This window comes from Elgaria multicarinata, chromosome 18, assembly GCF_023053635.1.
Source record: "Elgaria multicarinata webbii isolate HBS135686 ecotype San Diego chromosome 18, rElgMul1.1.pri, whole genome shotgun sequence".
Taxonomy (NCBI): Eukaryota; Metazoa; Chordata; class Lepidosauria; order Squamata; family Anguidae; genus Elgaria; species Elgaria multicarinata.
In genome coordinates, this window is record NC_086188.1 from 5,302,333 (window position 1) to 5,327,003 (window position 24,671).

Below are 24,671 nucleotides of genomic sequence, written 5' to 3' on the forward strand. Positions count from 1 at the left end.
GTGTTCTGGAGCTCCTTTGTAATCAAATCTGTTGTTTCAGATAAAGGTCAGCAGTGTAAACCAGGTTGAATTACTCATCTGGCTCTTATCTGCATGGATGCAGCAACAGGCTTGAGAGAGACAACAGCGGCCACATTGTTCCAATGACCTTGTCCTTGCCATCCATCTCCAAAGCTGCTGAGTCAGGTTTTTGTCTTGTCTCAGGTGTTGACTAAGTCACACGTGGGCCCATTTACAAGGCATGCCTCTGTGCGGAAGACTGCTGCTGCACGGTGTCTGAATCATGAGGGGGAAAGGTGAGAGGGCCTTGATGACACTCCCAAGTCTCTCTCCATTAGGGCTGTGCTCCGCTCCGATTCGGCGAATTGGGAGAGGAGTGACCCGATCTGCCTCTGCTAAGGTCAGATCTGAATCAGGTCGGGGGAGCTGCGGATCGAGGTGAAGCGGATCACTCTGCTGCGGATTGCTTCGCCTCGATCCAGAGCAACGAACACAGGTAAGTGGGGGGGAGGGGGGCTTACCTGCCTCCGTTGCGGTCCGGCGGCGGCTTCAACTGAGGCCCTAACCCTAACCCTAACCCTGAGCCTCAGTTGAAGCCGCTGCTGGACCACGACAGACGCAGGTAAGTGGGGGGGAGGGGGGCTTACCTGGCTCCGCCGCCACGGTCCATGTGGTGGCGGAGCCAGGTAAGGGGGGCCCACCGCAGAGGCAAGTGGGGAAGAGGGGGCAAAATGGGGGGCAAATCTCGATCCAACCCTTCCGATCTCTGTCTGGATCTGGAGCGGGTCGGGGGAGGCTCAGATCAACCCGAAGTGGTTCGGGCCTGATCCAAAAGTTTTGTATTTGGCCCCGAAGCGTTTGGGGGGCTGGTGCACAGCCCTACTCTCCATGGCTCCTACCAATAGTTGCCAAATCTTCCCAGCCCCCTCCTCAAGCACCTTAATCTTCTAACACAGCAGGTATGGGGGCAGAACCAAAGGGGGAAGGGAGTCTGACTCCTCCATTATTTAAGCGCTGTCTCTGTAGTGCCTCCTTCATCCTGGCTCTCCAGCTGCATTGGATTGCAACTCCCACCTACCCTCATCCAGGCCAGGCATCATGGGAGTTGCAGTCCAACTCATCTGAAGGATGCTTATAACAAGGAGGTTTGGAGCTAGAATGGAAGGGATACGGGCTTGGCGGGCGGGTCTGAGCAGTTGTCTTTTGGCTCAAATGACGGCCAGATTTGGGATCAGGCAGGAATCCGACATCATGTCAAGTATCCCAATCAAGCCCCATCAGTTGCTTTTCCTCTTGGCAGTTGTCAAGAGGCAGTTAGGCTCCTCAATGTTCACCAAATTCCACCGCAAAGTTTGTCCCGATTCGTATCTGTAGCAGATCGTAAGCATCGTTTATTTCTTCTTGCACAAAAATCCGTTCACCAGTCCTGTTTTGGACCAGCTGAAGTTTCCGGACTGTTTTCAAAGGCAGCCCCGCGTATAACGCATTGCAGTAATCCAAACGAGAGGTTATCAGAGCATGGATCACTGTAGCAAGGCCATCTCTGTCCAGATAAGGGTGCAGTTGGTATATCAGCCTAAGCTGACAAAAGGTTTTCTGTGGCACCGAGACTACCTGTGCCATGAGTGAGACTTCGGGATTGGGGGCAGCTGCTCTAGGGGCTCTGAAAGTCACTATGCAAGAGAGCAAGAGCATTTGCCAAACTGAGAGGGAGGGCGGGGAGGGGGGGGAAGCAGAGGTTTTCAGGGACAGGCCCCTCAGCGCAGCTTATAGGCCTTGACTTGGAAGGGGCCATATAGCTCAGTGAATGCAGAAGGTCCCACGTTCGATCCCCGGCCTCTCCGGCCTGAAACCCTGAAGAGCCACTGCTGCCAGTCAGGGTCAACAATATTGGGTTAAATGGACGCTGAATCAGTCGAAGGCAGCTTCCTACATCCCCCAAACGCCATGGACGGTCCCTCCCAGACTCACGTTCTCTGCTCTAGGAAATCACACAACACACTAAAGAAAAAGGAGATACAATCGCCAGGGTTGGGACTGGCAGGATGTGATAAGTTTGCGTGCAGAGAACAGCCCTTGCTGCCTCATGATTCAGCAGGCTCTGTTAAAAAAAAAGGCATGGGGGGAGTCTAAGTTCTCTAATCCGGCGCAGGCGGTTAACCGCGTTTCCCTTCCTCACCCAGCTCTGTTTTTCCCTCAGTGTTCTTTACCCAACTGTGAGCACACATGAGAAACACAAATCGCTATGTTTGCTTAGGATAAGGCAGAGAGCGGCAAACTAAGGGTACCAGCTGTTGTTGCAGCAACAACACTCCCCCACTCCCCCCAAAAAACATGTTGAGAACATTGGCTAAAGTGGTGACTGGGGACCAGAGTGGCGACTGGAGCCAAGAGCACGCCACGAGTCCACAGAACAGCAGGAAAGCCACTGAAGTTGATACTGAGTGCAGAATTCGGCTTTCTAAGAACACCCCCATGGTTGAGAAGGCATGCTTCAAAGAGTGGGAGCAATGGATAGTACAATCTCGGGGGCAAAAATAACAAACTAAAACCTACTCAACTACCTTATTCTATACTGGTTGTAGAATCCAGTTTCTTCTACTAAAGAACTTCAGTTCCACTGGTGAAGAAATGTGATGCACCTCAATTCCGCCACCACCTGCTTGGGCTACTCATTTCAGATGGATGCTCCTAGCAACCATAAGCTGGAAGGAGACTTAGGATTTGACTTCCCTGTAATGCAGAGTTGGGCAAGTTCAGGCCCCCAGGTGATTTGACCTACACCTGCCATCAACCCTCACTACTGCCTATGCTGATGGAATTTGAAGGCCACAACATCTGGAAGGCTGTATAAGCTCCAAAACATAGGTGGAGGATTGGTTCTTGATATTACTCTACATATTGGTTCCTAACAAAACAATCCTATCCAGCATACCAAGACAGATGGCATTAAAAGGGGATCAGGCGTATTTATGGAGAATAAGGCTATCGATTGATACTGTATGCAGATGGCTATGTGCAACTTCCCAGATGAGAAGTAGAGTGAGTCCAAATGCCAGTTAGTGGGAAAGAATGAAAGGTTTATTGTAGTCAAAGACCAAAAGAAGGAAATACAAGAAAACTGAAAAAAGGTAATACAAAAAGTTAATATTAAAGATGGGAGAACGAGTGATGTTTGAGCTCGCCAAGATTCTCCAAACATTAACTCACTGCTCGTCTCTCCTTGATTTGCGTTCGCATTTGTGATCAGCATTCATTTTGGGCAAACAGGAAAATTGCACAAAACGAACAACTATCAAATGTGAAAGTTGTACAAACAATCCCAAAATTTATTAACTTCTATTGGTTAATGATCGCAATACAATCAATCAATCAGTCAACAGCAGGCGAGGACTCTGTGTGATCTGGTTGAGCAGAGGTGGAAAGAGGAAGCTGGACTAGAAAGGCCTTTGTTCTGATCCAGCAGAGTTCTACTGAATGGTCTTATCAATGAGGTTCCACTGGAAACAGTGGTACAAATTTGGATGAGTCCAATTTAAGTCCCACTGTTTTCAATGGATCTTTCGGGATGACCCAACATGGCTCTTCCAATTCCATAACCACCACTAGAACTGGGGAAAAGGTACTTTTAGCCATTTTTGTGGGGTTGGCTAAAGGGAAGGTGGAAAAGTCCAATTTAAGTCCCATTGGATGAGTCCAATTTAAGTCCCATTGCTTTCGATGGGTCTTTTGGGATGACCCAACATGGCTCTCCCAATTCCACAACTACTACTAGAACTGGGGAAAAGGTACTTTTAGCCATTTTTGTGGGGTTGGCTAAAGGGAAGGTGGAAGTGAGGTTGAAAACATGGGCCTTATAATAGGTAAGCAACAGCGGTCTTCTTCTAGATAACTGACAGCCTTCACTTTTATTTCCCATAAGACCTGTGGGAATGGAGATGCATAATAACGTAGCATCATTCCCATTCCATGGGGCATCAGCCACCCAGAGCATGCAGCAGCAGCAGGAGGAATGCTAGCTACCAGGAATGACAGTCAAGAAGATGAGTTGGAGGCAATTTCAGGTGAAACTTTCATCCCACCCCCAAATTTTAAGTCAGAGAACGTTCATATTCGCCTTAGTCCAAACTGGCCTTAGCTGGATTGAAGCAAATATTTTGTGTATAGTATACAATTTCCTTCTGAAAGCCACCAGTTTCCTTAATTGCACATCAGAAGCTCAACTACATCCAGACTTCAGACCTCCTGAGTATGATAAAGTTAACCATATTGATAAAACAGACAGGACCAGAAAGGAGAGAGACACCCCCCACAAAAAAACCCCACTTACCACATGCTGTTGACTTATTGCCACTGGATAGGACATGGCGTGAGGAGGGTAACGGGGTTCAGTCCCTCGCCAGGTCTGCGCCACAGGTTGAGTAGATCCAGACATTGCAGAAGAAGCCAGGAGGGGTGGCGTTTTTCCTTTTATATATTTATATATCCCCAGAAACTTGTGGTGTGAAGCACTAAAGAATCCTAGTGTTTCTTCTCATTATGCGCATGCTGGCTGTTTCATGCTGCGACTGCAAGGTAAACAAAGGGAAAAGAGAATCAGAACTCAGTCAAAACCACTGTGAAGAAGGAGCCATAGCTCAGTGGCAGAGCTCAGGCTTTGCATGCGGAAAGTCTCAAGTTCAATTCTTGATATCTCCAAGTAGGGCTGTCGAAAGACCCCTGTCTCAGGCCCTGAAGAATGCTGGGGCTGCAACTCCAGCTTGCATTGCCCATGCAATTAATACTTAGCTAGACCTGACTCGGATGTTCCAGTGTCCCAAATTAATTTGAACCTGCAAGACGCTAAGCTACACATACACCAAAAGGCCGTTTCCCAGCTACCGTTAACATTTTTTTTAAGCCACACTGCCACTTACAAATTTACTTTGTCCTGTTCTACGTTTCCTTTTCTACACCATGATATTGCACAACTGGGCAGCGGGAAAACTCACTTACGAAAAGGACCCTGCTGTCCAAATAGTCCAGCTTTCTATTTCCAGCAATGGCCAGCCAAGTGCCTCTGGGAAGCCCCCAAGGAGGACACGAAGGAAGGAGCCCTTGTTCCCACGGAACTGGTATGTAGTGGCATATTGCCACAGAAACCTGGAAGTTTGACTTCATCATCTCTACTAGAGTTGTTTTCGTAGACCTCTCCACCTCTTACAGCCTCAATGACTCTAATCCACTTTTAAACCCACAGAAGTCTTCACATCTCCTGGCAGGAAGATTCCACAAATTAAATATATGCTCTGAAAAGGAGCATTTCCTCCTGAGTGTCCTGAATATACTGCCAATCAATTTAATTGGGTGAGAGAAAGAGAGAGGGAGAAAAAAGATTCCCTTACTCCTTGCTATGAATAATTTTCTAAACCTCTATCGCATCCTCCCCGCTCCCCAAGCCTGTTGCCCTCCAGATCTTTTGGACTGTGGCTCACATTGGCCCAAGCAAGCAAGGGTAATAGATGTTGTAGTCCAAATCACCTGGAGAGCAGCAGGCTGGGAAAAGCTTACTTCTGAATAGACGTGTACAGGACTGAACTCTCAAAGGGCGCAGCTCAAGACCACATGCTTTGCATGCGGGATGTCGCAGGTTCGATCCCCGCCTTCTCCAGATCGGGCCAAAAAAGATCCCTGCCTGAGATCCTGGTGAGCCATTACTGCCAGTCAGTGTTGGCGATACTAAGCTAGATAGACAAATGGTCTGATTCAGTATAAGGCAGTTCCCTATGTGCTAAAAAGAGGGTAGCAGAATGCTTTAGTCCAGTCTTCCCCAACCTGGTGCCCTCGAGATATTTTGGACTTCAACTCCCATCAGCCCTGGACAGCTAGTTAGGAATGCTGGGAGTTGTAGTCGAAAACATCTGCAGGGGCACCGGGTTGGAGAGGGCTGCTTTAGCTTTTCTTTGTAAGGAAAACACTTCTTGATTATTTTGGTTGCTCTTTGCAACCTCAATGTTGTCGTTGCACGAATGAAGAGATGCAAAACCACAAAGTGTCCAATATTTTCTCTTCTTTCCTGTACCGAAGTGCCCCCCCCCCACACACACATATAGGCACAAACAAAGCAAATCTTTACACCCTGCTGGGTTTTATGGACACTTAAAGCTATTTTGCTTGGAGATGGTTGCACGCTTCGCTTTGTCAGGATTTCTATTAAAAGTAACAAATGTCTCCATGCACCCGTTTTGACTGCCAGCTGTTTAAAGAGACATTAAGCTTAGTTCCCGCATTAACTCTTAATTATACAAAGCATAAATTGCCCAGTGCTGCCTGCAGGGAGGAGGGAAAGCTGCCTGCCACCTCTCAGTCCCTGCCCACCTTCTCGGAATAACACAACTTGCTCCTATTTTTCAGGCAAAAGGTGGTTGTTTTTTGCAAACCCTGCAAAACAGCCATGGGGCAAGCTGTGCCCACCACAAACAAGTCTCTGTTTCCTTTTTACTTTCTCCTGAACTCTGCCAAAGAAGAGGAAGCAACAAGTTGAAGCGACATTGGTTTCAACCGAAACTGGAGCGTGTGTGCATGCACTTCGGCATTAAGGAAGAGGAAGTGCTGCTTCGTTCCCCCCATTCTGGCCTGCAAAACCAGCCTTCACTGATAAAACGCATCCGCCCTCAACCACAAATAGATATCAGAAAGGTTGAAGCAGCATGCCCGTTCCAGACACCGTCTGCGCATGTGTGCCAGTCAAGGAATCAAGAAACCGTTGAACTCATTGGAGGTTACTGTTGCGGAGATGACAGAGCCAGTCTTGGTAGCAGAATTGGCCCCAATTTTCTACAGCGGAGGGTGGAGGGAACCATTTTCAGACTGAGGGCCAAATTTCAAAAAGTGAAATGTCTCAGGGCCCACATTCCATCTGTGCGTGGGGCCAAAACCAGAATGCGCAGGGACAGAAGTGATTATTACCATTTTAAGCCCACTCAGAAGCATGCAGGACAAGGCCTCTGCACTTCTCCCCAAAAGTAAGCAGGACAGAAGCACTCCGCAGCACTTTCAACAGCATTCCGGATATCAAGTATCTGCATGTCTACTCAAAAGTCAGCAAGTCTCCAGCCTACAGAACGCATATCTGAGCTCCGTACAACAACTCTCCAGCCAGCAAAATGCATGCCTCATCATCTTTGCAACAGCTTGATTCTTTGCAGGGTATGCAAAGATTAACTCCCTTTAAAAACCCTCTTCTCTCTGATCGGTGATCTAAGATAACAGCAAAATAAGCTTGTGGGCCTAAAACCTGGCTGGATGGGGACCGCTTCCAGCCCACAAGCTATAGGTTTTCCATCCTTGTTTTACCGGTCCAGAATAAGTCACTATCCAAGGGGCATTCATCCATTAAGATTGAGGGCAGGGAAATCAATTATCAAGACCGATTGGGTCATCTGCAATAGCAAGAAAGAAGTCTGGCTTTGGCTGAAGTTCCCATCAGACGCTCTGGACCTTAAACTGGAGCCTGCAGAGGAAACGCCGTGGACCTGAGCATCTGCGGACTGTGTCATCTCAGGCCTCAGAGCAGAAAGAAATAAGGATGTGGAGTAACACCTAAGACGTTCTCTGGTTTAAATACAAGCAGCCTGGCTTGATATCTCTGCCCGGTCTATATTTAGCAGTCACCCCGCCAAAAAGCAACTCCCAAAAATCAGCTATTGACCATGCACCCTCCTTTCACTCCCTCTTTCAGGGCAGAGGGGGCAAAACACCTGCCCAAAGACCCCAACTACAGACATAGAACCCTCATTAGCACTTCCGCCACTGCGTTCAAGATCTGCTGTCTGATCTCACAGAAGGTTAGGCTGACAAGGGACGCTTCCTTTGAAAGTCTAATGCAGGCGTGGATAAATAACTAAAGGGTTTGGAGCCACTTCCCTGCAAAGAAGTGGGGGGGGGGGAGGAAGAACACTTTTGTGATCTTGAATAGCAATTTAAGCCCAGCTGGAAAGAACACCTATATTGTGCACAACAGAGGACCAGGAGCCATTTCACAGAGGCACAGAATGTACTCTCTCAATAGGAGGCTACAGCCAAATCCCTCACCCTCCCACTCCAAGCCAAAGCTATTAATTAAAAACATATATTATCTCTCGCACTACACTTGGCAGTTGGGCGAAAGAGAACTGGAGGAGTAAAGGGGGTGGCGGGTGGGGAGAGAAGGGGAAATGCAAAATGCAGCAGCCGTTACATTAAGCACATCCAGACGATGATATTAAACTCACACTAGGGCCAAATCTACACGTCGTACTGAAGGCGCTTGCGTGCGCCCCCAAAACGATTGTGTAGATCCTGCCAGAAGAGACGAAGGAAGAGGCGGAGGAGGTGGCGGCTGGGGAATCCGGCCGCGTCCTTGCCACCGCCCACCTCCCCGCCGGCGAAAGAGCCACCCGGGTTGCTCCGATAGGAGGGCGCGTGTACACATACACGCGCTCCGAGGGGTGGGTTGGTGTCGCTCTGCCACTGCCTGCTGCTGAGGAACAGACCTTAGAGGCGCAGAACCCGGCGCTAGCCATTCAGCAGTAAGGGGCGGCGTGTGAGGCGGCAGCGCCCTGCTCTCCCCCACGCAGTGCGAAGGAAATAACTTCGTTGTGCGCGGGCTCCTCGCCTCCTCCCTCTCCTCTTCTCCATTCTCCTCCTGCCTTTCTGCTGCCCTCGATACTCTCGGCTAGGGCCGGTTCCAGCATGTGTGTGTGTGTGTGTGTGTGTGTGTAAACTTGCCCTCAGCGGGGGCGCCATCCTTTTCCTCCCCGTCTCAAATCTGCAGGATCTACACAATCGTTTTGGGGGCTCACTGGAGGCGCACGCAAGCGCCTTCAGTACGACGTGTAGATTTGGCCTAGATGGGTTGAAGCCAGAAGAGGGTGCCATTCTTCCTGAGTGTAGTGGTTGGCAACTAGGTGCCCTAGAGCCAAATCCAGATGACGGACTCCTAAAGTAACACCTGCTTTCCCTGCCCAATGGAACAGCCACAGCAGGAGAGACGAAGAAAGAGAATGGTGGCTAAGGATGGGCGAATCAGCAAGGCCCAAGCTCACCAAACGCCATCTCGAAGCTCGTTCAGATTCGAGTCTGTATCAGATTCGAGTCTGTTTTGTTTGTCTCTTTTCGCGGGAAAATCCGTGAGTGTTTCCATGTATTTTTTTCCGAACGTGCACATCAATTTTGTGTGCATCTGTGAAACGTACACATTCTTCTCCCATTGATAAAAGCTTATTTGTTCACATTTTTCAAAAGTGCAATGTTTTCATGTGCATTTTTCAAATGTATGCATGGTGTAAAACACATTGAGCGAGGTCGCAAATTACATTACAACGTACGTACGTTGACCGTAGATTGTGTCTAATTCTGTGTTAATAATAATAATAATAATAATAATTTATTTTTTACCCGCCTCTCCGATTGGATCGAGGCAGGGAACAACAGCAAGCATAAAATACTGATTAAAAACATAGTATACACTGTTAAAAACATTCTAAAAGCATACTAAAAGTATCCTGAAATTCTACGGGATAGGCCTGCCGGAAGAGATCAGTCTTGATAACTTTCTTGAATGCTAAAAAACTGCCAAGCTGACGAGTCTCCTCCGGCAGGCCATTCCACAGTCTGGGAGCAGCAGAAGAGAAGGTCCTCTGGGTAATGGTTGTCAGCCTAGTCTTTGCTGACTGAAGTAGATTCTTCCCAAAGGACCTGAGTGTGTGGGGTGGATTGTACGGGAGAAGGCGATCCTGCAGGTAGCCTGGACCCAAACCATGTAGGGCTTTAAAGGTAATAATGAACACTTTATACTTCGCCTGGAAACTAATTGGCAGCCAGTGAAGAGATTTTAAGACTGGTGTAATGTGATCACCCCTAGATGTACCAGTGACCAAGCTGGCTGCCATATTTTAAACTAGTTGAAATTTCCGGACTAGGCACAAAGGTAGCCCTATGTAGAGCGCCTTGCAAAAGTCGAGCCTCGAAGTTACCAGCACATGCACTACCATCATGTTTGATGTGGAAGTTGTGAACTGGGTAAATCCTGATTGATACAAACTGAAATGAATTTCTCACACATCCCATTTGTGGCCCTTTATCCTCCATACCTTCCTCAAAGTGACCCTCCTGTAAAAATTATTGGCTCTTGCCCCCCCACTGTGAATTTGCACGTTCGTTTGCAAGCTAAGAGGTACAATGCAAAAGGGAAAATGGAGAAAGTAAACTAATGGCCCGAAGGCTGGATTTCGGGACGGATGTCTGTTCTTCCAACCAAACATAGTTTTCTTCAGATTTAGTTCAGGACCAACTAAAAAGAACACACACACACACACACACACACACACACTACCCCATAAACAGTATTTCCACTTAAGAGAAACACAAAGGGGAGGTGGGATACACATAACATCAAAGCACATTAATGTGTTTGCCATACAGAGTAAAGAAATATCCGAAGAGATGTTTACTGAGTGGATCTGCATTCCTCACATACATTAAACATGGCGCAATAACCATTACACTACTCCATTGCAGGTCCCTTGTGCCCCCATATTAGGATAAACAATGCTTTTGTAATTTCCCTTCAATTTTAAGCACCTGTAGGGGGTATCAGTCGCAGAAATGCAATGTTCATTTGAGTCATTCACCCACCCACCCACCCTTTTCCTACCGCACAGAAATTGTGCTGGCGGAGACAATCTCTGATGTCTCTGGAATGTCACAGAAGCCGCCCGCTAGAGATTCCTTTGTTGAACATAATTGCTTGGATCACAAAACAATATTTTTAATGATTGAACGTCCTGAATAAAAGCAGCAAAATACGTGTCTGGATTGCTTTGAACTCGGCTACGTCTCTAAACAGCTTCTGTGAGTGCCTCCTTTTCAAAGAACAACAAATAACGTCCTCACATGTTTTAAATTCAGGATATTCTTCCTCCCTTTCCCATTTTGTTTTGCATTTAATAGTCCACTGGCTCCCCCATACATGTTAGGCATTGCAAGCCTAAAAGTTGGAGGTGCAGGGTGGAGAGAAAACCGTTCTTCAAAAAAAAAAATTCCCTGGCCTTGTTGACTGGAGGCAAATCCTACTTGCTATAGGTGATCAGGTAAGCAACTATTTACTAGCCCGGTTTGGGGAGGGCAACCTATCAACCTAATTATGGCAAATTATTCATTTCAGGCTAATCTAATCCAACACTTCATTCAAGGAACACCCATAGAACCCTCCCCTCATTTTATCTTCACAACAACACTGTCAGGTAGTTTCGGCTGAGAGCAATAGGAATACCGAGGCTTATGGGATGATGTCAGGATCCTATTTGACCTTTTGCCTGGAGAAACTTCTTCAGAGGAAGAAATTTGGGACTCCATGGAATACTCTTCTCCAACTAAGAATCAGGAGGAACCTGTGGTAGGCCAAAGACATCCTGAAGAGTCCCATGTCAGAGATGCCTTGCCTGGTGCCCCCAATAACTCCTCTGACCCCATCCGAGTGCTGCCTTGATCCCTGATTCTCCTCCTTTCCCCCTCCAGCTCTCAAGAATGAAGGTGGCAGCAGACCTTGGTGGGAAGCCCAAAGTCGCCATAGGAGCACCTGTTCAGCTGCCAGAAGGTTCTATCACCAGGGGTCTACTGTGGAGGGAAAGCAATGATCCAGCTGAGGACCAGGAAGAGGAAGGAGTGGTAATGATTCTATAAAGTCCTCAGTCTTCTTGGACCTTTGGTGGGTTAACAGCTCCCTTTGAGCCATTACTTCCAGCTTTTTGCTCAAGGATGCACAGCAGAGCTAGCCCATATTGCCTAGTCTTGTTGCAAACACAGATGACTTGTTACCAATAAACTACACAGTCCTTTTGATGGGGGTACGGCACAAGATCCAGCCAATAGAGCTCAGGAACCTAAAGAAACTTGTAGATCAAATTTCCAAGTCCAACTGGCTGCCACAAAATCCAAAGGTGGCTCTGAGCAAACTCTCCGTTTTTCCTTTACAATGCCTTCACCACAGAACTGCCAGTCCTCATCCCAGTGAAGCATCTTTATCAGATGCTATTATTAGTGCAGTCCTCTTCTTCAAAAAAGAAAATAAACGAGGGGGGGGGACTTTCTCGACATGATTCACTCTAGCCATCAATTACTGTCGATGATGTAAGCAAAGAAAGAGAGAAAGGGAGAGAGAAAAAGCAGAGTGATTCTGAAATTTCTTCTTGAATCTGTAAGGCAAGGCGGAGGAAGGGAGTGTTGGTGTGTGTGTGTGTGTGTGTGTGTGTGTGTGAGAGAGAGAGAGAGAGAGAGAGAGAGAGAGAGAGAGAATAGCTTACTGAATGTCTTTTAGGTTAGTCATATTTCATTTAGAAACAAAAACTGAAAGAAAAGGTCAAAGAAGCAGAAAGCAGGCCACTAAAAAAAGCCCCACACAAGAAGAAACCCAGTAAAGTGTTCGGTTTTCTTGTCAAAAAGATATTTATTGCCCGAAGCCATTTTATTGCTAATCTTCAGCATTTCCAGAAAGTGCCTTGTTGGATTGGAGGGAAAAGGACAACCAGGTAGGCAAAAACACATGGAGAAAGACCCTCACATACTGATCTCCCCTACTTTGATTTCAAACCACCTTTTTCACGTACTGTGGAGGGTGGCAGGCTTCACACCGGCCACTTGTGCAACCGAATCAGTGGGAGCTCAGCACAGCTCTACCCAAGCAACTCTCAAGTAAAGTGTTTGGTACTGAGGGTGTAGATTTAGAAAAGCAAAGCAAATGGCCCTGCTCATGGTATCACAAATGGAGGCTTTAGTAGTCACCAGCTTGCAAAAAGCAGAAGAGGCAGAGAGATCATCTCTGGTGTGTCATGAGCTTTCGTTCTTTCTACACTGAGTCAGCAATCCTGAACCTGCTCCCGGCAGCATCAGCAGCTACTCAAGAGCCGAGACAGTAAAAGCAGTGCCTGAGAGCAACGGTGGAGTAGACGGGAGAGATTGTGCGAGATGAGACATACAAGAAAAGAGCGGTCGCGGTGCAGGAAAGAACAACGTGAGAGTAGAGGGGACACAATCATTCAAGTTCCAAGAGGAGCAGATTTAGAAAAGAAAAACACACAACCCTCCTTATGGTATCACAAATGGAGGCTTAGGAGTCCGCCCTGCGGAAATGCCTTTCCTAAAGGCTTAGTCAATAACAGTAACAGGCTCAAACTAAAATATGCTGGTATTTGGGGCATTTGGGCCCAATACTTTTGCCCCTCTCTTTTTGACTTAACTACCATATTTACCTGTCTGTGTGGGTGCGTGGGTGGGTGGGTGGCCCAGTTTTAAAAGGCTAGGAGGTTTTGTGAACTCACTCGTAAGGCTGTTTCAATTCAAAGCATGAATTTCTGGCAGTCGACAGTGTAAAGGAATCTGCCTTCTGCTTCCTTTCTCACCAAGAGATGTTCTGACAAGGAGCGCCAGAGTCCCGTTTTGACATTTGTGTCATTTTAAGTAAAGCACAAGATTGAAGAAAATTGGATTAAGTACAAATCTTCTTCAGATGTTTGTGGCTCGGACTGATTTATAGATAGATGTCATTTCCACATCATTCTGGGTTATTTAAAAAGCTTCTCGGCAGCTATTTCAATGGTATTATTATAAATCGCACGTGGAGATGAATCTGAAGGGAAGCACGGAGGACAAAATGGCACATTACCCACAGGAAGGGGGCAGGAAGGGAAAAGGCACTAAAATGAGGATACAACGAAGGTGTCCTGGAAACACAAGTAGCTTGGAGAAAGAAAACATTGTAAAATAAAACAGAGACGACTTGTGGCATTGTAAAGACTGACAGATTTGCTGTGGCAAAAGCTCTGTGTAATTGCATACTCCCTACACCATTGGTAATTGCATTTTTTCATCATTCCAGCGACAATCACATGTAATCGCATTTTCCCTAAGACACTGGTGTCCCAAGGCTTTGACAACTACTGTACTTCACAAGTTAAATCCAAGATATTTACATTTTAAATGTACTTATTTTACAATGCCCAGCTCGCCTCCCATTGCTTCTCACAGCAGCTTAGAAACCAATGAAGAGATAAAGTGCAACACTATACCCTATCATACAATAATCTGAGTCAGACTCGTACCAGGTCTTGCAGCTGCCCTGGGCTCTTTCTGAGAAAGGGATGATAGCTGGAACAGGGAGGTTTGAGCATATAACACTGATTCTGGCCCGCTTGCATTAGCTGCCTATATGTTTCCGAGCCCAATTCAAGGTGCTGGTTTTAACCTATAAAGCCCTACATGGTTTGGGACCACAATACCTGATGGAACGCCCCTCCCGACATGAACCTACCCTTACACTGCGCTCAACATCTAAGGTCCTCCTCCGAGTGCCTACTCCGAGGGAAGCTTGGCGGATGGCAACAAGGGAGAGAGCCTTTTCGGTGGTTGCCCCCCGACTGTGGAATGATCTCCCTGATGAGGCTCGCCTGGCGCCAACGCTGTTATCTTTCAGGCACCAGGTGAAGACTTTTCTCTTCTCCCAGGCATTTAACAGCATTTAACAATGCTAAGGTTGTTTTCTAATGGACCCCAGAACCGTTGTTTTTATACTGTTGTTTTTACGTTGTTTCTGATGATTTTTGAATTTTGTATGCCTTTTTAACATTTGCTGTTTTCTAACTTTTGTAAACCACCTAGAGAGCTTCGGCTATGGGACAGTATATAAATGTAATAAATAAATAAATAAATAAATATAAATACAATAAATAAGACTGTTTACCTGTGGCTGTTTTAAGGTTACACGAGGGTTGTTCAACCCTCATTTAAGCCACCCTCACCGGGTTCACAGGGCACAATAAGCAACTGCTATGGCTCCACTATTCAAAAGTGCATCTAGCATATGCTGCCACCCACTGTGGCTTAAATAAGCCACAGTGAGCTGTGTTGAGTGTGTGAACCTGGTGAATGAGTGGGGGAGCCTAGATCCCACCAGCTACCACATCTGGACATGCACACCCAGCATGTTTCTTCCCTGCCCCAACACATGCCCAGCAGCACATGTAGCCCTGACGGACAGAAAAAAGGGTTCTCCACCCATGCCTTAACTACTGAAGTCATGCCAAGTATGTAGTTTGAACATTTAACACACATCAGTGGACCACGGGGATTCTTCAGGGTGGAGGGATATGAAATGAGCAGACCACACAAGACTGGGGTTAGCGAGCTCACCACTGCTTTAGCCACCACCTCTCAGCTTTGTTAACAATTCAAGATTTATTCCCCATGTTCTAGCTGACTCACCTCCCTATTAATTATAATTAATTTCAGAGCTGCCACCGAATCCTAATCCAAGAGAAGTGGAGGTGGGGAGCGAAAGGGATGTCTTCCATCGGGAGCGGGGGGTCTTCATACATTATTTAACGTGTACTCGGCTGGCTAAACCGAAGGGCCTATTTTATTTTAAATAAAAGCTAATAGAAAAATCGCTCCTCCAGGTGTCAACACACTGATACGGCTTCCTGCTGCTTCAGACATCTTGATATTTCAATTTTAGCAGTATGATGGGCCTGCGGGAAATCGGAGAGGGGAAAGCACTTGTACTCGAAAGGAGAAGCAGAGGAGCTAAGGAGAGCCCTTTTATTTCCAGATAAAGGGCCTCGGGGAACAACATGACTCTCTGGAGTTATTAGATCTGGTTCACGCATGCCTCTGTTCCTTCAGAAAGGCAAAGAGAAAGAGGCAGATGGAGCACAGTCACTGCATCCTAAAAGCGGAAAGTCAAATAAAAAAATCACACACACACAATAGCACTTGCACCACCATCACTTCTTGGGGTCACTGTAGTGCAGGGCTGCTGCCAAGGACTGCTTGCAGTGCTCAGTTACCCTTGCACAACACACACATACTCCCCACTACTCAGTCACCCAGATGCCATTGCATGTTTCCTCCTTCCAAGATCCCAGTGCATGCTCTCCAGATGACTAGCGCTGAGAACAGTTGAGGAGCCCGCTGGTCTGTACACATTTCGGCTCTGGCCAGCACCAGTCCGACCGGCAGCAGAGAGGGGCCCTGAGGACCGCAAGGACAGATGCTACAGCGTGACCAAGTAACAAGCCTGCAGAACTACAAAAAGCTGGCTTGACTTTCAGTGGCCCCCATTAGTCCTATGGGACAAATAATATGGGCTGCAATCTGTTACACAAATTCAGAGGCAGACAAAACTAGTAGGAAAAGGGAGGGGCCCGGATAAAGAGTGGCTACACTCAAACCACGTTTGGCATAACAACTGGAGAACTGTTATGAGCAGAACATACTTTTTATTAAGGTTCACCTCCTTTTTTGGGGGGGGGGCTGGCAGGGTAAACTAGCTGAACATCCAAGACACTGGGTAAGCAAAGGCAAGGATAGTCCTTAGTCCAATGGTGTCCCCAAGAGCAATCCTTTACTTCCTCCCATAGTAGTGAAAGGGGGGGGGGGGCGGAATTCGTGCTACAGTAAGGGCAAGAATTACCTACTGCCACGGACCGTGGGTGTTCTGGATTTCATAAGACTGTGGTTGCAGAGGGCTCAAGGCATTTCCCAGGCACAGGATGGAATAAGAGGCATGTAATATCGTTCCCTGTGACTGGCAGCCAGTAAGAAGCCTGTGTACTGGCCAGACCTGGTATAAATACCGGAAACTGCCTTCCTGTCCTTGCTTGACCAACAAAGCAGTATTTTCTGTCTTCTATACTTCAGGCTTAAATCACCAGCTCCAGTAACTGGCCTCAGGGACTCTAGGCTGGAAAACACAAACTCCCAACCTGGACGCGAGTTCATGTTCTCCGACATCTTGATCGTTAACATCCCTTCTTTTAGAAATGAAACAAAGCAATTGATAGAAACAACAGGGTTGGAAGGACGGGTACCTGACAGGTAACTTGCACCCAAACAGACATAACAGAAGTCAGATGTTTCATAATAGCATTGCAGGATACTCCCATCGAACACAAGTAATGCAAGATTGGTTATTAAGGGTGCAACCCTATGCATGTTATGACAAGGGGGGGGGGGAATCCTACAGTTCCCAGCATTCCCCAAACCTGGATGCGGGCTGGGGAATGCTGGGAGTTGTAGGATTATTTTTTTCCTGTCTAATCATGCACAGGGCTGCGCCCTAATAGAACCAAATTGGTCTTTTGGACTCTTGACCCAACCAAACAATTCTTACACGGATCATATCTCATCTTAAAACAAAAAACAAAAAATCAAGCAAGCAACAAATGTAAAAAGCCCATAGGTTCCTTCTCTTGGTGTTTCAGCCAGCCTCATCTTACCAACACTCAAAATTATATAAGCAACCCATTTCTCTCGTTTTTTAAGGAAGAGCGGTTCCCCACCCCCCCCACCCCACGTCCGGCCACCCTGCTTCAGTTCTGGCAATGACTAATAACTCTTCGTAGCTATGGTAACCCTGGCTGCCGTCCAAGCAGACTGTGGGCGAACTGACACAACTAGGCCTCTCTCTCTCTCTCTCTCTTTTTCGGTGGCTGTTAATTCAAATACTTTTGCTCCCCAAAAAACCAAAATAAAAATCCTCTCTAAATATTAGCTCTCTTATGGCGAACCCAGCCAAACATCTTCACTTTTTCTTTATTAAATAATTTGCTTTGGCGGCATTAAACACAGATTTTTTTATTATCATCATCCAGCAACCCGCTCGCCCTCTGAAGTTTTGCAGCCACACATTTAGAAAATATGACTATTTTTTCCATACTCATGAATTTGTTTTGGCAGGGTTTTTATTGTGAGTTATTGCTGATTCCTTTTCGGAGGTTTCCTTTTGTAGTACAAATTCCCATCCTACAAATAGCCTCATGTTTATGGAACTCTCCCCATGGAGGCACCAACACTGCCATATTTCATATTAGTTGTGGGCTAATTGCTATGAGTTGCATTTGTGATGTTCATTCTAGGCTATGTGGAGATTTTGTGTATTTATTTATTACATTTATATCCTGCCTTTTTTCCTCCAAGAAAGGTGTACCCAAGGTGGTGAACACAATCCTCCTCTCCATGATATCCTCACAACAACAACCCTGTGAGGTAGGTTGGGCTGAGAGACTGGCCGAGTGGGGACTAGAACCCAGATCTCCCAACTCCCAGTCCAACACCTTAGCCACTACACCACACTGGCTCTCCACTGTATTGTGGATAACATCATAAGAGGTCATCTCAAACACTGGAAGTTTACAAACCTCACGACACTGTTTGTTACATATAAACACACAACTGTATATTTTGCTACATGTGCCCAAACAGGATGTGGGTTTCATGCAAATTTCGTACACAGAAACATCTTCCACAAGGAACGATTTGCCACATGAGAGGTAGTGTGGTGTAGCCTTACAGAGTTGGACTATGAAAAGAGAAGACCTCTTCCAAATCCCGCCTGAGCCAAAAAGTTGTCAGTCATTCTCTCTCAGCCTAATCTACCTCACAAGATTTTTCTGAGGATATGGAGGGGGAATCATCCATGCCCACAGGAAGAAAGAAGGAATAAAAATCTAATAAAATATTGTGTGAAGTAGCACCAAAATCTTCAAAATCGCACCTCAATTTCAAAACTGAAGTAGCAGTAAGACCAACTCTGCCTCAGCTATATGTCATTTCCCCTCCAAAGCAATGCAATTTACTGTATCTGTTTTGATGTTCTTTTTCCCTCACTTTAAAATCCAGTGTTTAGGGGGCTGCGAGGGTGGGGGTCAAAGAGACTACTTGTATAAACTATTAGAGGGTAAGGTACTTCCCACATTTCCACACTACTCCAGCATTGGGGGCTGGAGGGGAGCTTCTCACGGCCACTGATACCTGGCGTTCCATGCTGAAAAGAAACCCAAATTCCTCACACGAAGAAAACCCTGTTTTATAGCATCATTAAATACGTACTCACTGCTGCATACTGCAAGATCTTTCCAACACTGTGGGTAAATACATGCATTTAAAAAAAAGTTCATTGACTAGTACTGAGCCTGTGCTTAAAAGGAAAACCAGCTGGTGGTTTTCAAACAAATAAAATAAAAGCCCCAAGGGACAGATTGAAACCATCCCAGTGAAAACCCTACTCTGGCATGTACCAATGCTTTTGACAGGGAGGAGAGGTGAAGAAAGAAACATAGATCCTGAATCAATTAACATTTATAGCACACCTAAAATATACTCAGCACTTGGGCCATGGGTTGATGCAAGAGGGCAGCCCCGGGGATGTCCATGTGTACTGTGTTAGATTTAATTGTGCTGTCCCATTTGTACGTTGACATTAGCATGGCAGTGATGGATGGCAGAGGTGGGCACACACCCTGGCATACTAATAAGATCTTCCAAAGCCAAGTTGTAATGAAGAACAAGGCCTTTGAGAGCCATGGTGCTGTAGTGGTTAGTGTTGGATCGGGACTTGGGAAATCTGGGTTCTAGTTCCTACTCAGCCATGAACCTCAGTGAGTGAACGCTGGGATAAAATCAGGACTTGGTCTCATTTAAGGAGAGGCTCACTGCCCAGCACTAAAATCCAGAAGTCAATGCCAAATTGGTCACTGCCCCCAGGATGTCATGCGGACTCTACCAGTTGTTCCCAGTCATGTTTCAGGAAAGACAGCTGGTGTGAACACATTCTAGATGGGAGATTGAGCGAGGTGCAATTACAAAAGACATTGTCCAAGCATTTAAATACGGTAAACAGAACACAATGTTCCTATGTCATAGGATCAGAATTACCAATGGGTTCTCTTGGAATTGCTCCAATTGGCATTGTTCAATCTATAAGGATAGGGTGATTTCTACTTCTACAACAGCTTGAGGAAATCACAACTTTTATAGTCATTCATTAGCCAATATTTATATTCGCTTCTTTAAAGTGATAAAACCAGGAGTCTAATACATCGGTCATGTGACCGATGCATTTTTTAAGCATGCATTTTGTTTCATTCCCAATGGCAAACTTGAAAAGACAGATAAACTTAAGAACACACCAACGTGCAGGAGGACGCTGCTGTGCTCATGTCCTGATTGTGGCCTTCCACAGGCATCTGTTTGGTCACAGAATTGTGGGGACAGGTCTTCAGTCTGATCCAGCCTGGCAGGGTTTGTTGTTGGTTTACGAATTCCAGCTGGTTAAACCACCAAATAAATAAATAAAAGATTGGAGGAAGCATGTATGCGAAGTGGCGAGTTTGGACTGTTGACACAGCACTGATCACTGCTTCTGTTATGGTGTGGCTATATAAATACAGCAATAAAATATAATGATAATTCTTTGTGTGAACACAGGTAGTGCTTTCACAGCCGCCCAACGTTGACTCAAAGAGAATGTTTTTAAATTTACGCACATTTTGTACAAACAAGAAATGAGAGATCAAAATTTGTCAATAAAACATGTGAAACGGCCAACAGAGGAATCTCACAAAATGGGCAGTAGCTAACCAGCATATATTGGGAGGTGTGGAGACACAGTAACAACCAACAACAACTAGCTTTTGAACTGGAACATTACTAATTTCATCACTGACCCGGTTCACACGTAACACTAACTAACCCACGGTTTAGTTAACCCATAGTTTGTTGCCCTATCAAGGGTTTGTCTGGCAGATGATCAAATAAACCATGGTTTGTTTTCTTAACTCCTGGGTTGTTTGCTTCCCTCCTCCTTCACCCACGCTCTCCCTGTATCCTAAATGCCTTTGTAGTGTTGCAGTACTGGCACACAGAACATCTGGGGTGGGTGGGTTAACCTCTCTTGCCCACCACCTCTATAGCCTGGCGAAACAATCCATGAACAGCCCACAGTTCTGGGTTCACAAGTAAAGACAACCTATGGTTTAAGCAACTCTTATTTCATAAACCAACAATGCCCCATGGCTTCTCTTTTTGAGTTGTTCACTTCACGAAAGCTTAGGCTTCAAGCGTTATGTGCAAACCAGATCTCTATCTGTGTAATGGCCAAGTGATTTCTTTTCACGCATACTTCCTTTGTGCCCTAAACAGAATGCAAGTCATTTTTAAAAGCACACGTTTAGAGGGATGGGGAGATGCTACAACAGAGATTGGGAGGAAATCCCTGCAATTAGCTCAAGTAGTTCTGACAGCAAATTAAATTGTTCAGTTATGTGTGTTCCCAAATAGATTGATAAAAAGGATTTGAGAGAGAGAGAGAGAGAGAGAGAGAGAGAGAGAGAGAGAGAGAATGGAATTTCTAACAATTAGCAGAGGCAGGATGGTTTAATCAAGGTTTTTCCCCAACAAAATACCAACTTGTCACAAGCTAAGGATGAGAGGGGTAATTATCAAAATCAATCACCATGTGGCACTCAGTAACTAATTGAAGGCTCAAACATTACCTTGGGCTGGGATTTTTCACTCACAAGAGCTGTCTCTTCATGCAAGCAACATAATACAATGTAAGCCGCAAACTTGTAAATCCCTGACACAGCAACTGCTATGCTCCCCGATGTACACTCTGGAACATCTAAGAACAGAGACAGTCCTTGCCCAACATCTATTAGCACAAAGGCTGCCCATGCAAATAGCGGATGTGCACAGACGAGACAAGTACCCCCAACTTAACTTGTGAACCTGTGTAAAACTGTGGAGCTGTATTTGGTTCTTTTAGGAGTTGAGGTGAGATGAGGTTTCACATGTGCAGGAATGGGTGCAAAGGCTATATAATGTGCCTTCACTAGGCATGGTGCATTACAAGAGCACAAGGTCTCTGTCCCAAGGAGCTTCCAGTCTAAGTTTCACCACAGAAAGGACGGCAGGAAAGCAGAGGGAAATGGGAGCAGGGATAAATGGGAGAAGAATATGTATTCACCCCAATTTGCATGTATCTAGACTTTGTTATACTGGGGTATTAGAAATAAGGGGTTAATGGGATCTAAGCAATTTCCTGGCTGATAGCTCATTGTTACGATACTACACTTTTAATTTGCAGAATCTTTCTAGGAGCCGGGTGAGGTAGGTCACTGTGAGAAAACTGACTTCGGAGAAGGGGAAAGGGAGCATGCCGGTTGGTGAGGAAGAGACCAGAGAGGCGAGGATATGAGCTACCCTGAGCCTCTTCCAGCCTCCTTCCCTCCCTCTCTGAAGCGCCTTTGCTAGACAGGCAAAAAAGCCTGGCCAGCGAAAAATGCAACTCCACTGCTCCTCCTGCCCTACTAGCTTCACACAAGCAGGACACACAGAAGCATCTGAATTGAAATACGTCCGTCTTGCGAGGGCGCAACCCATAGGAGTGTGTCCTCATAAGCTTAAGTCCCTGCAAAAGGTAGAACTTGTACACAGTCTTCCCAGTTTATATTTCTTCCCCATTTTCCCTCAGCAGAGCCCAAAACAGCTTATGTATGGTGCCCAGACCAGAGCCTACCCAACTCAGCTCCTTCACTCCCTAGCTTCTGTTGTTGAACCTTAACATGTGCCTTTAAGGCCACCATCCACATCAGCTCTCAAGCTAGAGAGCACATCATTCATTACTGAACCTCATACTTCCGATATCCCAGATGCCAAAAGGAAAAAAGACTACACTGTGGTTTTCAGCGTATTTCATCCTTCACTGAAAGCATGAGAACAAGCCCTTATAAGATAAAAGCGATGACAAAGATGGATAAACACGTTTCGCGGAGATGGAAAATTGGCTAGGGACGTCAAAGCCATTTCGCTTCAATATCTGGCCCGCGAGGCATCAGTGCACCCAATTTAGTCTTACTAAAGAGGGCTAAAAATAGAACTAAGAGGTTTATATTCTGGGCACGCTAACCAAAAATAAAGCCCACTTGTATTTTATTTTTTTTAAAGTAAGTGATTAAAAACCCAGAAAGATAAACAAAGAGAAATCGCTACTGGCAGCAAAGAGTCCAAAACTATATTTTATTTGTGGAAACGCTCATCCTGCATTTTCATCTGTGTAGCCAAAGCAGTTCACAAAAACAAAAATGCAGAAAGTGATTACGACTAACCGGTACAAAATTATTATAAGGCAAGAGAGCTTGGGCTGAAAGGTAGAATATAAACATAATTCAATAAATACTGTACTAATATGACAACCGTCAGGGCTTGGGGAAAAGGTGGTCATACTCAAACCCAGACCTGGAGTGTGCGTTCTTCAACTCAGGGTATGCATAAAGTCCTGCTGCCTCCAGAGAAAGGCTGCCTTAGATGCTGTCTTGACCAGGCAAGGGGAGACGGCCAGGCTAACTAGTATTTATACCATGTTCGACCAATCGCATGGCAGCATGCTGCCTGCCAATGGAAAGGGCCCATATTGCACATCCTCGTTCCCTCCCACATCTTTAGAAGACTGTAAACAACCACCAACTGTTTTTCCCTATTTCTTTTCCCAAGGACAAAAACAGTCCCTTGGGGAGGGTTGTTCAATTTTTTCCCAGGGTTATTCTAGGATTCCTCCCAGGTTTTTTTCTAGCCCTTCACACCGCTGTTCTGGTTTTGACCTCAGCCTTGATGACAAATGGAGGCCTAAAAACTCAGCCTTGAATACCAAATGGAGACCTATCGCCCCACCACTACATTTCAGCGTTGATGACAACATCTTACATTAGAGCTTAAACAAGAAGGCAATTTAACAGTCTTTTAGCATTTAAGAAAGCTATAAAGACTGATCTATTCCGGCAGGCCTATCCAGTCGAATTTTAGGATGTTAGGATGTTTTTAGGATGTTTTAATAATGTATACTATGTTTTTAATTCAGTTTTATGTATTTTATACTTGTCGTTCCCCACCTCGATCCGGATGGAGAGGTGGGTAAGAATTATTATTATTATTATTTTGGTCAAAAAGACATGGGAGGGGCTTCACTTGTGGGCTTTTAATCATTCCTCTACAGGCACGATCAAAGGCACAAGAAACAAATGCTTTCACACAATTTTTCCCTGTTTAAGTGAAACTCAAATGTTTAAAACATCATTTTAAGGGAATAATACAGTTTGATATCACCCCAAATAGTTGGGAAACTACACAACCAAAGAGGCCTCCTGTTGCAGAAGTTTATTTATTTATGATTACATTTATATTCCATCTCTCTTCCTTCCTCTTGCAAAGAACCCAAGGCAATTTACATGGTCCTCCTCCTCCTCTCTGTTTTATCCTCACAACAACCTTATGAGGTTGGTTAGGCTGAGAGTCAGTGACTGGCCCAAAGACACCCAAGTAAGCTTTCTGACCGAATGGGGACTAGAACCTGAATCTCAAGTGTCCCAGTCCAATATTCTAACCATAACACCACACTTCTCCCTCCCATGCATGGATGGTGTCAGGGGCAAGTGATGAGGATGCCCTGGAAGGGGTGGGGCCAACAGGCTCCTCCCTCTCTACCCTTCACATAATTTTAATTGCAGGTGTGTGTGTGTGAATTTATCATCAGAGGTCAAGGGTGCTTCCAGACAGAAATCAAGAGTGCTTCCTAGCACTACCAATGCACTGTGCAGCTCTTTAATTGATTTTCTGCTGTAAGAAAAAAAAAAGATGGAAGGAGCAGTGGGAAAGCATATAATGGTTATAAGTAGAAGATGATGGCTTCTGGACCGCCCTGCCCCGTAAAATTCTGTTAATGTGGCAAGGTGATGGTCCAAAAACAGTTGTCTGAAAGCACCCCACGACATTCTGACAAGTGTAACAAGGGTCTGGTCAATGCTTTTCCTTCTCACTCTTCC

The 24,671-nt window shown here is 45.8% G+C and overlaps 1 protein-coding gene across 6 annotated transcripts in view; it reads right to left on the minus strand.

Annotated features, from left to right (window-relative positions):
* NCOR2 (nuclear receptor corepressor 2) overlaps positions 1-24,671 on the minus strand; it is a 298,769-nt gene that overhangs the window by 226,864 nt on the left and 47,234 nt on the right. For all 6 annotated transcript variants that reach the window (XM_063143816.1, XM_063143815.1, XM_063143819.1 and 3 more), the window contains exon 2: positions 4,331-4,568. In XM_063143816.1, coding sequence (XP_062999886.1) covers positions 4,331-4,435 — 105 coding nt within the window. In that variant the 5' untranslated portion in view covers positions 4,436-4,568. The remainder of the gene's footprint in view (positions 1-4,330; positions 4,569-24,671) is intronic.